Source organism: Copidosoma floridanum, unplaced genomic scaffold (assembly GCF_036245765.1).
Source record: "Copidosoma floridanum isolate Cflo_tuat_1 unplaced genomic scaffold, Cflo_Japanese_pri ptg000013l, whole genome shotgun sequence".
NCBI lineage: Eukaryota > Metazoa > Arthropoda > Insecta > Hymenoptera > Encyrtidae > Copidosoma > Copidosoma floridanum.
The window spans coordinates 34,266,645-34,281,003 of NW_028321890.1; the positions used below are offsets into that span (position 1 = coordinate 34,266,645).

Consider the following 14,359-nt stretch of genomic DNA (forward strand, 5'->3'; position numbering starts at 1 on the left):
GACCGTGCACGCCCCGCGTATATCCTGCTCCCTTGGCGCGTCAAGCACGGCTATACATGTATATGTATTATCCACGGTATAATATTTCACCGATACTATATATGCATACAGCAGGCACGTGTAAAAGACGCGAGTCAACCGTTGAGTGAGACTATATAGGCTTACTTACGGTGGGTACGAGCCGGGGATGTTTATGTTTCTCGGTACATACATATTTATACATGCATGGGTCGATAAAATATTAATGCGGTGCACATATAGCTGAATCGGTAAATCGGCTTCCCCCGCAGAGTTTAGTATATACTGCATAACGATAGAACACGCGTAGTTTGTGTAGAGCTTGCAAGCTCCGAGTGTCCTATGAGATATATAGTGGATTATCTTATTGTGTTTGTTGTATGATTGTCATCGTGACGCGGAGCAACGTATATGGTGCACACGTTCAGTTGAAACAGTGGCGGATATAGTTTACGTTTTATTTATTTATTTATTTTTTATTTTTTTTTCTACGAGTGCTCTTGCGAACGATTGGGAAAAATACTGCCATCGATAGTATATTGCACGCGATCCAAATCATTACTAGGGTCTCTCGAGTTTATTGAAAAAGCACGTAAGTATATGTGCATTACTTCCTTCTTCTGTCCTCAACACACGCAGAGTTCAAGTACACGTGCACACGTTGAAATAATATTATATATATCACGGTACACCCGAAAACATACGACCCCTGTTGTGTTTGCAACTATACTTACAATAAAAAAAAGGGGAAAAAAGCACCATTCATTTCACGGTTGAGCAGCTCGAGTGCTTTTTTTCTTCCTCCCCCAAACACTTGACTCACTCAAACTTTTACCCCAATTTTTTAAATTGTTTTTTGCGTCGACGAGCCGCGCGTTTGGCTTACAAGCACATGCACGACTCAAGCACGCGTGCACACACAGTGCACATACATACATACGAGGCATTCGGGTGTCAAAACCGACGACGCACTCGCACACCGGCGTAATAAACTATACTGGCACATATCAATACACACGTATGTATAACATCTTTTCGGGGCTCCCCTTTGATTCTTTTTTTTCTTCTTCGTACTTATCACCTCACCGCCCGAGCGTTCTTAAAGTTCGCCTCGGCATTAGCAGCTGCTGGTCTCTTTCTCACAAAGTGTTACCTATAATGGATATGTGCCGAGCCCAACTGTGACGCGTGTATGAAAATCGAACTGATCCGAACAACTAGCTCGAAGGAAGCTCCAACATTTTTTACGGGGTCCTTTTTTTTTTTTTATCACTTTAATTGATAGCCTGGCTTTGCGACGGGCTGAATCGACTGCGACTAAAAAGAAAATCGTACTTGCATTGTTGTGCTTGGATTTTTAGTATTGTCTTGCGGGTGGTTTAGTTCTTGTTGTTTCCTTCAAACTATCAACGTGTACTACATATATATACAGTATAGTGTTCTTTTTTTGTTTGTTGTTCGGACCAATGTATTTTATCGTAATGGCGTGTAGGCAGTTGTGGGACGGTAAAGTACTTACGGGGGCTGTTCATTTTTTGTTTAATTTTTCTAAAACTAGCCCGAATGAAAAAAAAAGGTCCCGAACAATTTTTTGTTTCCTCCCCTCGAGTCTTGTAAATTTGGTAAGCCGCTAGAGCCCCCCGCAGTAAAAAAAAAAAAAAAAAAGCCGCACAACTTTCTGGGATAAGCTCGTTACGTGTTTTTTTTGCCTGTCGCCTCGGTTTCGGCGCACACGCGTACACGCAAAAAAACGGAAAAAAAAAAAAAAAACGGTCCTCCCGAATAAAACATCCTCTCCAGCGGAAGAGAAATGGCTTTCTCGCGCGCACGAGTGTCGCTCGCAATAGCGTCGAAGCAAAAAACAAACAAAAAAAATTCCATCTCCTTCGCTTCTCGAGTTTATAGGGGTTGTCATGAAAAAAAGAGGGGGGAGGAGAGGGACAAGTAGTTTAGACGGGGGGACAGAAAATAAATGCCCTAAATGAGAAAAGTAAAAAAAAAAGAGAGAGAATATTATATTGTCGCTCCTCGTCGGTGAAACAGAGCACTGCGATCTTGCTCGCTGGGTGTGCAGCTATCGACGGGGATACGGATGGTGCCTTGTCGATTGCATCGGCTCTAGATGGCAGCAGAGTACGGAGCTTGCAGGGGGTACGGGAAAAAAAGCTCGTGTCGAGTCAAACTGTACATAGACCGTCCGCGAGCTTATCGATTTGATTTGACAGATAATAGCTACATGAGTCTCATTTACTTGTCATACACCACGCGCGCGCGTGTGTGTGTGTTATTCTATGACAGTTTGGCTAGTTTTAATACTATCGATGATTGTCTCAGTACTCGCGTGCAAGGTTACGCATGTCGATAAGACTTTTACGAGGTAACATCGGGGAAAAAAAAAAAAAAACACTTTGTGCACATTTAACTTTTTTCGTTATGTACGATTATATATTTGATGGTTTACTATTGGAGACTTCCACAAGTCAGTATCGGATGGAAGTATAAGCCACACACTAGTATGACGTTGTTGGGTTAAATAACGAGTTGATCGATAAAATTTAAGGGCATACCGCGACCCCGTCACCGGTTTTTACAATAAAATACGAATAAAATACCAATGTGGCTTACAAGTAGATAAAAAAAATTTCCATCGTAAAGGCTGTTCGTGGCCGTGCAAAATCGACGGAGCTTTCACACCTAATTTCTAATGGATTATTTAACGCTTACTCCTCCGTCGACTGTATACTACATTATATACAGTGCCGTAGGGCTTGACGTTACCGCAAGGAAGAATATTGACAACAAAATACGTGGAAGCTATAGTTTTGATTTAAAAACTCGAGAAAAAAAAAATTCTGCCTCGACTGTACAACATTTCGTGCACCGTGTCTAACCATCGTTTTTGGCGAAACATCGCGTGTATACACATATAAGCATACGTCAAACGCAGAGACGTACCGGATGGAAATGAGAGAGAGAGAGAGAGAGGCGGACAAAGTGTCTAGCCATCATCATCATCATCATCATCATCACCGTCGCCGTCGGGTCTTTTCACGGTAGCAACCACCCGCACAGAGACTCTCCCTCCCGGACTCTCCTTTGTATGTGCAGGGCTCCTTCGTTACGCCACTGCTACACATCCACTCTGTGTATGTGTTTCGGACAACGAAGCCCATTGTAGTATAGTAACGAGAAAAAAAAAAAAAAAAAAAATGATAAGTGTCCCTTGAAGAAGCTCGAGGTTTATGTTGACCTTTTGGTTATTTTCTTTTCTTACTGGAAGCCGAAATTAATCCCTACCATAATATACACTTGGAGAGCTATATACGCATGTATATGCGTCCGTTTTGTCCATGTCAAGCGCACCTGTGCAGCTTGTATTATCCGTTGGAAAAATAAATACATACCTGTACGTATACGTGTTCGCGTGATGGCTATAAACTGGGGGATACTGTATAATAGAGTAAACGGTAAACCAGTTGATGCCTGAGGAGCTTTTTGGCTGTACTTCAAGTCGTCCGAGACACGGTGGAAAATTATTTTTGGACCACAGTGTGCGTTGAACGACTCGGTTAATCAGAATCATTTACTTGGGCGCTGTTCGATCAGTATATTATTATTATTTTATTTTTTTTTTTTCCTTTCGAGACTGCGTATAACATAGCTCGCGTCGATCGTACTGCCTCAAATAAGAGCAAGGAAAGAAAACAGCTTTTGCACGGTTTTCGAGAGCGAATCGCACCATATACAATACCGCAACCCTAAACGAAAATAAAATGGGGGAATGTCCCCCCCCCTCTCTCTCTAATTTTTCGTTCGTCGACCCCTCTCCTGTTACCTTCTATAGGGTGAACCGTATACTTACCCTCTTTTTCTCACACAAGCTCGAAAGGGTGCGCCATACAGACATTCCATTGGTACCGGCCAGCTGATGATGATCGACCCTATACTCTTTACTATACATATATACAACATGTTCTTCTTCTTCTTTTTTCGCGTCATCTCTTTTTCCCCCGACTTTCGATCGGCTTTCCTCGCTCGTAAATTGTACGTGTCATCTCGTTAAATTTGCGTTTCGTTCGTTCCAAGTATTTTACCCGCTTTTACGATTTAGTTTTTATTATTGGCAGGGAACAGGAGTACCTATAAGTATACAGTCGCGTGCTCTCTCGCTGCGGGCTTTAGGAGCGCATGTTGTGCCTCTATATACGGGAAAAATATATATGTAGAAATTAAGTTGTTACCATACGCGAGGCATGTACTGTGATATGGGATGTTGCAGAATTAGTACATGATGGGTATTTATACAAGGGAGAGGATAAGGGACGCGAATGACCAAGAGAGCGAGATTAACTGGGTATATATATTTAAATGAAAAAAAGGTGCGGCTCTGCGTATCTTCATTGCTATTGTTGATTTTGTTATTATCATTGTTTTAACTCGGCGATGCGTGAAAGTCGGATTTTTTTTTTTTTATAATTTTGGTCTTATTTTCAACTTGGTAGTTTTGATATTATATTGAAAATGAATTTTGCGACAGTTTAATAATCCACCCAGAAGCAGTCCAAATTTTCAGAGATCATGAACGCGTCCGTGCGCCGGTGTGTGCTCAAGGGGAGCGGTGCACCTGTATGTAGCTGCAGTAAAAAAGAGCCAAATCTGTATACCTAAAAAATTACGTATGAATATGGTACTTACACGTTTAACTAGCGCTTTACAAAATACGTACAGCATAGGCGTGTCATTTGAACAGACTCGCATGTATTATAAATATATGTTTTTTTTTTTTTTTACTATAATGTATATAGTAAAGTGAGGAAGAAAATAAGAGGTAAAGAGAGAAAGTGGGGAAAAAAAAGATATAGAGGGAGAGACAAAGGAAGCCTTATTGTAAAGAGAAGGTTGCAGAAGAGCTCGTACATAATATAGTTACCTATATTTAGCCAGCAACGAAACATTATAATATTATATCGAGGTACCTATGTAAAATAATAATACTTAAATATCGATGCAGCCAAACGAAAGTTTGCATATTTGAAAATACACCGTATACGCCCATAACTATATATATATATATATATATATATATATATATATATATATATACACCTATATGTATATGTACACGGCAGGGTAAAATAAATATATATATATAAAAGTAAAAGCCGAACTTGTCAGTCTGGTCGATTTTTCGCTCTCTCTCTCTCTTTCTTCCTCTTTTTCGCTTTTTCCCTTTCCCTCCCGTCCTTTTTTCCCGATCCCCCCATTCGTCCAGGCACATAATAAAAGCTTACCAGCTGCTGTCCCTCCCCTCGTTGAAACACATACACATATACATGTATACCCTGCAACTCCCTTATAAATGTATAAAACAATAACAAAATATATATATATCCGATTCACGTATTAAGTGTAATAGCGGGGAGGGACGACCCGGACGACGGCGAAAGAGGAAGAGAGAGAGAAAGAGAGGCCTGCAGAGATCGACTAAGCCGCGCGTGCGTGCGCATCCGTGCAGCGCGTTTTTTTGAGGAACAGACGGAGGAGCGAGAGAGAGTGGCATTGTAGTACGGTAGTAGTATAAGTAGTGGGTAGTAGTACCATCGGAGGGACGACGACGCGGTGGTGCTGAGGGTCCCGGGCAGCTGCTGCAGCTCCGGTTCCAAGGGTTTTTATACCGAGCTCCCAAGTAAGTTCACTTACAAAATACACCTATACCTACCTGCACCGTCGTTGTCATCCTCGCAGTTTTTCGCGACATTTGTTTTTTTCTTTGGGATGATTTTTTTTGGCACGAAGGTGCGATACTCATTTACGCCGGGGTCGAAGGACGGTCTCGAGGTCTTTGGCCTGTTTTTTTTTTTTTTTTTTTTTTTTTTTTTTTTTTTTTTTTTTTTTTTTTTTTTTTGAGCAAAAACGGCAAAGAGCGAGAGAGTACGTGTGTGTACCACCACTGCGGGTGTACCTAGTGTACAAGTAAGTATATAGCGAAGCGGAGGCGTACAGAGAGAGAGAGAGAGAAACCGAAGGACGCTGATGTACGCGAACGCCAGTGCTTTTGCGGTATACAGTATATACCTGCGTGTGCCGGCGTACCTATGTACTTTATATGTGCGGTAGTGCTTTTTACCCTTTCTGTGCGGAATGCGTGCGGGGATTTTTCAGTGTTTTTTCAATAAATACATAAAATAACATGAATAACTAACTTTTAACCGTTTGTCTGTGTGTGTGTTTTTTTTTTTTCTTGTACTTTTCGTGTACGGATATTGGTGGAAATAAACCCACAGAATGTTACCGACGAAAATAAACGAGGGGTGAGTTGGAGGAAAAAAAGCGCGTGTACTCGCTTTTGCTTTTATACGTATGATACTTGGTCATTGGTTGTTGTTTTTCGATATAAAGTGTCATCGACCAGAAATGCGACTAAATAATAGTGTATATGTACGTGACGTTGAAAGGCGCGCTGCCAAGGCCGGTTATTGTTGTGCATGTATACATACGCGTGTGTGCAGCTGCTGCACCGATGACTGTAATTTATATGATGTTGTATCCATATACCTGGTGTATACAATGGATCGTTCGTTCCTTTTTTTTTTTTGTTCTCTTTCCACGCATGTGTTAATGTATGAGTCACGAGTACGTCGTTAAAAAATCGTTAATTTCGTCCACACAGTTATCTCCGTCCACACGTGAAATTCGAAACTTTTTGCGCAGACGGAACTAGCCGGTTTTAAATGTTCGCGGTTTTTCGCTGAACACGACTCCATTGGAAACACAATTCATGAGAGCGCAGAGAGATGCCGCATATATACATATTATTATTTGCACGGCTTTCTCTCACCAACAGCAATATTCTTTTTCAATTAAAAAATCAAGAAAAACATGCAAACTTCCACGTAATACAAACAATATTAAAAATCAATGTTACTGAAACAAAATATTCCTGTCAGCTCAAATTAATCATCATCTCTCGTATCTATAACTATAGGAAATATCCGAGGAAATAATATCAAAACACAAATTTGAATCATCATGAAAAAGTATAGTTCATCAGTTTGAGTTAAAATTAAATGTAGGTATATATTATGTACGAACAGAGAACTTTCCAAGTCTCCGACTAAAAATACCGATGCATCATCAAATACAAATAATAAGAAAACTTTTGATTGATCACAAAACACCTTTGTAGTACTCATCAAAACACTTGACAATTTTTTTCGTTCGTCGCATTTTCCATCATTTCACCTAATTATTAAATTCACTATAAGTTATTTTTGCAGTGAACTTGTAATATATCATTAAAAATATAAATATACAATACGGATTGTGTGCAAGGGCCGGTATCCGAGTGATCACCCCACAGCATCTGCTTGCTTGTATAACAAAAGAAAACTCTGTAAAAACGGAGTCGCTTGAAAAAAGTGCGGCAAAAAGATGGCAAATTCGAACATTTCGAACACACATTGCACGCACGCACACACTCTTGAGAACGCAGAGGGGGTGGGAGAAAAAGAGAAAGGCGAAAGGCAAAGCTTGTGTATACAACCATATACATGTATACATAATAGTAAGTGTGGCAGATGCACGTGATGGGAGGAAGCGAGATGCGACCGACGACCAATATGTACACACAACACACGTGTATAACTGTATATACCATACACCTACATTTACGACAATTTTACGAGCCTCCTTCCTGGCTCTCCTCCTGATGGCTGACGACCATCGTCTCAATGGCCGCGCGCGCGTGTGTTAATATAGTAAGCGCCACTGCAATAAACACGATAAGTAACAGAAGTATACATACTTACGAAGTACGGGCTGATAATTGTAGAAAGAAAAGAGACAACGACAATAAAATCAACTGTGTGCGATCTGATGCGGTGAAGTTAACGTGCGCGTTCGCCTTTGGAACACCCGCGCGATTGTTGTAATCGTTATATCGATAAGATTTCTATCAGTGTAACACCTATACTATCACTTACCAGATAATTCGGAGTATATACTTTAATATCTATAATTCAATAATCAAGTACGCGTGTAACGAAAGCGGACGGATTGGTATAGATAACTACCTACTTGGTTCATATTTCTTTTAATGAGAAAAGTGAGACGAAGTGATAATAAACTTGATAAAACGCCGTTACCAACTCGGACGACGCGATTGTGTTAGTTTGATGTATTATTATACCAAATTGTGTATAACATGGTGAGATCCATGTGTGTAGATACTTGCAATGTAACACGCGTGTATGTCGGATTATCGTCGTGGGTGTACATGTTGTGTTATCGCGTATACAATTGAATACACACAAAAATCCGAAAAGATAAGGGAAAAAACACTCGCTGGCCTGCTCAATTGCTTCAATTGTAACAACATACACACATCGGCATATACTTTTTTTGGTTTGGTCCACGAAACTATATAATATAGATCCTATAGACACAAGCATATGAAAGCGCGCGCGTGCGGGGTGGTCCAGTTTTAAGTACAGTGAGTGTGTCGTTTACCAGAGAGAGTAGAGTATATAGGTAGTTTAACACATAACAGCGTACAGTGATCACCCTGGAGCTGCCACAGAGATTAAGGCTCGGGGTACAGGCCGAGCAGGCCGCCCGGAGCTCGAGGAAACACAAGAAACACAGACGCGAGAGATACGAAGGTGAGAAGAGAGCAGCAGAGTACTGTAACTGATAGTGATAATCCTCGCGAGGGGAGAGATGGTGATAACGTAAATAAAGCGTCAGCTGCTCCATGGGTACCTGTATACTTAGGGGAGACCAGGGCACGCAGAGCACTCTAACTTTATTGAGCTGTATTTCTTAAAGGAATGAGGATTAAAGTAGCTAAAAAATTGTGTTGTAAAAGTATGATACTTGTGGACCTAGCCTACAAGTTAAAAAATTATTGTGCAACATTTAAAATTTAAAATAAAAAAAATTGCTCGTTCTCAAAAAGCTCTACTATGCCCCAGGGGTGGGGTACGGTGTGGTACGGGCTGGGGCATTCGTAGCGTGAAGGATACATAATAGTTAAAGAGTGTGTGCTATAGAAAAAAAAGTTAGGTAATTTATTTATTTATTTTCGAATCTTTCTTTACATTGTAAGTGAACTCATAACACTAAATCATGAACACATTAAATTTCTGTAATAAAATTCTTTGTCTTTTGAATATGTTATTCACTGCATTAAATCAAAGTAAATTATTAAATAAATTCTGTTCCTCTGGAAAATCAGTAGCAAAAAGGATTGGGCAGTCTAGAATCGATATATTATTCCGATTGCAAATAGTAGAATTCGCACTCTGATGTTCATTTAATTGTACTATTTTGTTAATATTTAAAGCTTTCAGTCAATTTCTTCGCGTGTTTTTTGTAGTCTTAACAGGTAAACTACCTAATGTTTACATTGTTCTACAAAAAACTTAACCTAAAAATCAGCTATGTAACGCTCGCGCCAGCACTCGCACTGCCGCGGCCAGGCTACGCTCTGCCCCAGCCAGATGCTACGCTGTGCCCCATATGACACGCTTACTTGTTTTTGTTATAATTTTGTTGTTACTTATTTTATAAAAAAATTAAAAAAAGGAAATTGTAGCTAACGAGTCCAGCTTTCAATTAAGCCCAATTGTAAAAATGTTGCTGTAATAGGCTATATTTAAACAGCCGTTGAAAATGATCATCCGATCAATGTAAATACTACAAATATAAAACTTTTTTTTAAATGAATAAATACTTATTATAATGCCTAAAAATATTTAAGGGAATTCAAGGGACATCAGTATAGGTGTTCAAAAAAAAAAAAACCTGAAAATTATCATTAGTTTTCTTTTTATTTAAATGCCACGCAGACCCAGACTGCCACGATTACCCTGGTCTCCCCTATGTACTTCTATCGCGACGCCAGCAGCCAGCGTCTGTCTGAGAGGGAGAGAAAGAGAGAAGAAGCGTCCAGCAAGCTTCGATCTCTTTTTTTTTCTTTCTCTCTTCCTTTCCTCCTTCCTTCCGTCATTCCGTGAGTATTACCCTCCTCCGCTTTGCTTAGCTCACCCTATGTACTTACTACCTACCTCTATATGTATACCATCTACATACATGCACGTAGATACACGTAGGGATCTATGAGTATTCAACGCAACGCTTTGCGTACTGCGTACCTACTTATACTCGGAGTGTCTTAAAGGGCTGACTGCTACCTATAGCGTCCCCTCTGCGGTGATATTCTTTTATTTTTATGATACCCAATATCCCCCTTCAAATTATCTCTCTTTAGGGTGTGTTCCTACATTTCCGTTTTACCCTCCACTTAGTTCCGTTACGGGGTAGGTAGGTATAGGTAGTCTGTGCTCAGACATTACCTGTATACCTTTACATTACCAGTTTGTATACTTATCTGGAGTCTGCTTTGTACTTTCACTCTATCCTCTCCATATGGCGTACCTATATACATATCTACTTGGTGCGACTTGGGACTAATGGTGTCGAAAGGGCACGACACGCTTTTGCGAGGTTTTGCACGAGAAATTTATCGGGTACGGTTTTCTTTAGGTTGAAATACCGATTTATCGTTGTAGGTGATGTCAAAAATGTAGGTTACTTCATGTCAGACTGGCTAATTGATCTTTGTGCTTTTTCAGATGATCTTTAAATTTTTTAAATTTTTAACAAACTTTTATCGTTTTGTTACAGTTGAAGACATCTATGCAGCACCAGAAAAGCCTCCAGCACTGAAATTAATTCTCAAGGTTGGAGGTAACAGTGGAACTCCAGAATACATAGGCAGTGATTCACCTAATCAGGCAGCAATGTTGTCCCAACATTATCAACACCAGGTTGGCTTCAACTATTCTATAACTCCAGGAGATCAGGAGATCGATAGGTATCTGAGCCACAAAAAGCTGAAGAAGAAAAAAAAGAAGAAGGACAAAAGACATAAACATCATCACAAAGACAAAAAGAGGCGGAGAGAAGAATCAAGTCAAGATTCAGTTGGAGATGGAGACGAAAGTATGGTGGAGGTGCCAAAAAAAATAATTTGTCATAACCCACCTCTGCCAAGGCCTATTATCTCTCATGAACAAAGAAGCACCACTTCTGCAGCTAGCAGCTTATCTCCTCACAGAGAACCACGCACATGTGTTCTTCGAAAGATTGCGGAAAGGACTCCTCTTCAGCGATTACTAGAACATTTACTGAGGTATGTTATAACTTTTTGGAATATAATGATGACAGCGATTAAAAACATTTTAATTTCTATAAATCTTTTTTATTTATTCAGATCGATGGAAAAACGAGACCCACAGCAATTTTTTGCATGGCCTGTTACTGACAATATTGCTCCAGGATACTCATCAATAATTGCACATCCTATGGATTTTAGTACAATCAAACAAAAAATAGATGATAGTAATTATCAAAATCTCAATGAGTTTATCGTCGATTTCAAGTTGATGTGCAACAATGCAATGACCTACAATCATCAGGACACCATTTATTACAAAGCAGCCAAGAAGTTGCTACACGTCGGCCTAAAGATGGTTACTCCAGACAAGTTGAAACAATTGAGGTCAGTGTTGGTCTACATGCAAGATTTGACAAAGGATGAACTCGGATTTGAACTAGGTATTGAAGAAGCGAACCATTTTGACACACATATGACTGAGGAACAGATTGAAAAAGAACGTGAACAAGAGGAGCAGATCGAAGAAGCAGAAGAGCTAAGAAAGGAAAATCAGAGAAAAATGAGACTAGCAAGCCTCGGTAAATTTGAAGCGATCCCAGATGACTTGACTCCCGAGGAGATCCTGAAACAAGCACGTAGTGCTGCCAAGTCTGCAGCAGAGAGACTGAGTCTCAAACGGGTTGGCACAAAAATGGGATTCTTGAGGCAGAAGAAAGATGGAACAACGAGTCTTCAAATCATAGTACCAGGAGACGGAGTCATTCCAGGCACAAATCAAAGACCTGTATCACTTGGACAGCTTTTAGGGAAGGTTCATCATGGCACGGGTGCCTTAGCAGGTTTCAGGGAAGACAGAAGGAATATGTCGAAACCAGTTAAGCCTTTGTATTACGGAGCTTTCGGCTCTTATGCTCCTAGTTACGATTCGACGTTTGCCAATCTTACTAAAGAAGAATCGGACTTGGTTTATCAAACTTATGGTGATGAGACTGCCGTTCAGTATGCCGAGTCGATTCTCGACTTTGCCAAAGACTGTGATTACACTTTGACTATGGTTGACGATTTGTTAGACATTCTAACTAACGGAGATCATAGAAAGACTAAAAAGTTCCTTGACGAAAAGCGGCGTCTCAAGGAGGAAGAAGAAAAAATCAAACATTTACTGGAAAAACCTGTACAGGAAGTAAATAAAAACATTCCACCTGTTGACAAGGTCAAAGTTGATATCAATCAACTCAAGACTCTATCCGACATTGGTATCGATATCAACTTTTTAGATGGCTTAGGTAAATATTATTTCATTTTTCAATAAAATACGTACATGTACGGTAAATTTATTCATCAAAATTATTTGGTTTTATTTATTTTTTTTTTTTTTTAATTTTAGAAGAAGACTTGAAAGTATCCGAAGAACGCTCAGCACTTCAAAAAAATCTAGAAGAAACGTCGGCTCTACTAAACAATCTTAGGCAAACTCAGCATGACCGTCTCTCAGCACCCCCACCACCACATTTGGCAAACATTCAGAAAGCTTCTGAAACAGAAGTAACGCTCGCCGAAAAGATAACCGATAACTTGGCTAATATAGCAAAAAAATTGCCGCCCTCTGCTATCGCGCCGGTAGATGGGCTGAGAAAAGCTATGGGAATTGCACCCCTAGGAGGACCAGAACCAATGGATGTCGAGCCAATAACACACAATCCTTCGATCGTGACAGAAAATTCAATAATTTCGGATAATAGCACGAGTCAGGAGTCAAATGGTATGCTACCTATGTCCATGTCTTTGGATATAAATAATGTGAGGCAAGGACAGCTGCCAATACAAATGGTGCTGGGACAGAATCAAAGCTCATCGATTTTAAGTGCAACGGAAACGTCCGGTGTTAACGATCTTGAATCCGAGCTTCGCGAGTTTCTGGAAAGTGACCCAACGTTGGGCCACTCACCTTTACACGATGACAAGACCTTAGAGGACATTTTATCGGAATCTTAGCACGTAATAATGTTACAATAAGTTAGAAACTTGAAATTGACGAAAAAATGCGGTGATGTATATTTGTTTGATACGTGCATTTTAATTGTAAGAATTATCGTACTTGGAGGAAACAAATGCCTTAAATAATGTCTTTAAATGTAATTTTTTATAACTGTACTATAACTTTCCTCGCTTACTATAGTATATGTATGTGCACACAAAAAATCGTTCAAATATAATTTTTAAGAATACAGCGCTTAACTATTAATGCTTACCCTAATATCAATTGCAGAAACGTTCACCAATCGAAGTAACGCATCTTCCCTTTCTTCACATTGTATAAAAATATCACTACACTCGAGTTACTTCTAGATTAACATTCTACTTAAAGAATCGTTAACCTGCACTCATTTTTAAATATTTTACTTTTATGACAGTAAGACATTGATAGGTCTTTTTTGAAAAATGAATTAATCGACGTGAACAAAATACTTCGAAATATCATAAAGTACTGGTAACGGCCGGCAAGAGTATACGATTCACTATGATCACTTTGTCATTATTGCAAACATGAAAAAATGCTAAATATTGTAAAGTGTATTACGTAACCTGCGAATTACACATTGTAATGGCAAATTTATTGATAAACAGTTGGAGGTGATTGAAAAACACCATTCTTGAGTTTGATTGGTCCGGCAGCTATATGGTTCACTACACATTTGTAATTCATAAGTTGTTAAGAGAATCCACAGATTTGTAAATTTATGAATGTAGCTATACTGTAAATGATATCACGTATGCCTTCGCGAAAAATATAATTAAAATTATAATCACTGCATCAATTCCGATCAAAAAACATTTAGTTTTCTTTTTTAATTCACTTAAGTAAAATTATCGTAAGTACGTCGACAAAATTGCCCTTACATTTACAATACATGCAAATTTTTAAGAAATATTTAATATTTTTTGGCACATCCATGCCAAGAAGATTTTGTTATATTTTAGTTTATTCGAAAGAACAATTTTTTCCGACAAGAATATTCGCGTGTTTACTGTACTTAACTGCGGCGCAGTGCATTCAAATTACCGACAATTTTAACACACCTAACCTAACTTACCTAACCTTTTTTTCATGTTCCATAACGCATGTCAAAACTTCGATATTTTTTGCTGTTTTCACTCCCA

At 39.3% G+C, this 14,359-nt stretch overlaps 1 protein-coding gene across 1 annotated transcript; it reads left to right on the forward strand.

Annotated features, from left to right (window-relative positions):
• Positions 1 to 8,563: 8,563 nt before the first annotated feature.
• Positions 8,564 to 13,914, forward strand: Brd7-9 (Bromodomain containing 7/9; the record flags this gene model as incomplete). The annotated part of the gene is made up of 4 exons (XM_014362940.2): positions 8,564 to 8,678; positions 10,705 to 11,212; positions 11,294 to 12,483; positions 12,585 to 13,914. Coding segments are annotated over 4 exons (2,421 nt in total), but the record flags the coding sequence as incomplete, so codon positions are not given.
• Positions 13,915 to 14,359: the final 445 nt, after the last annotated feature.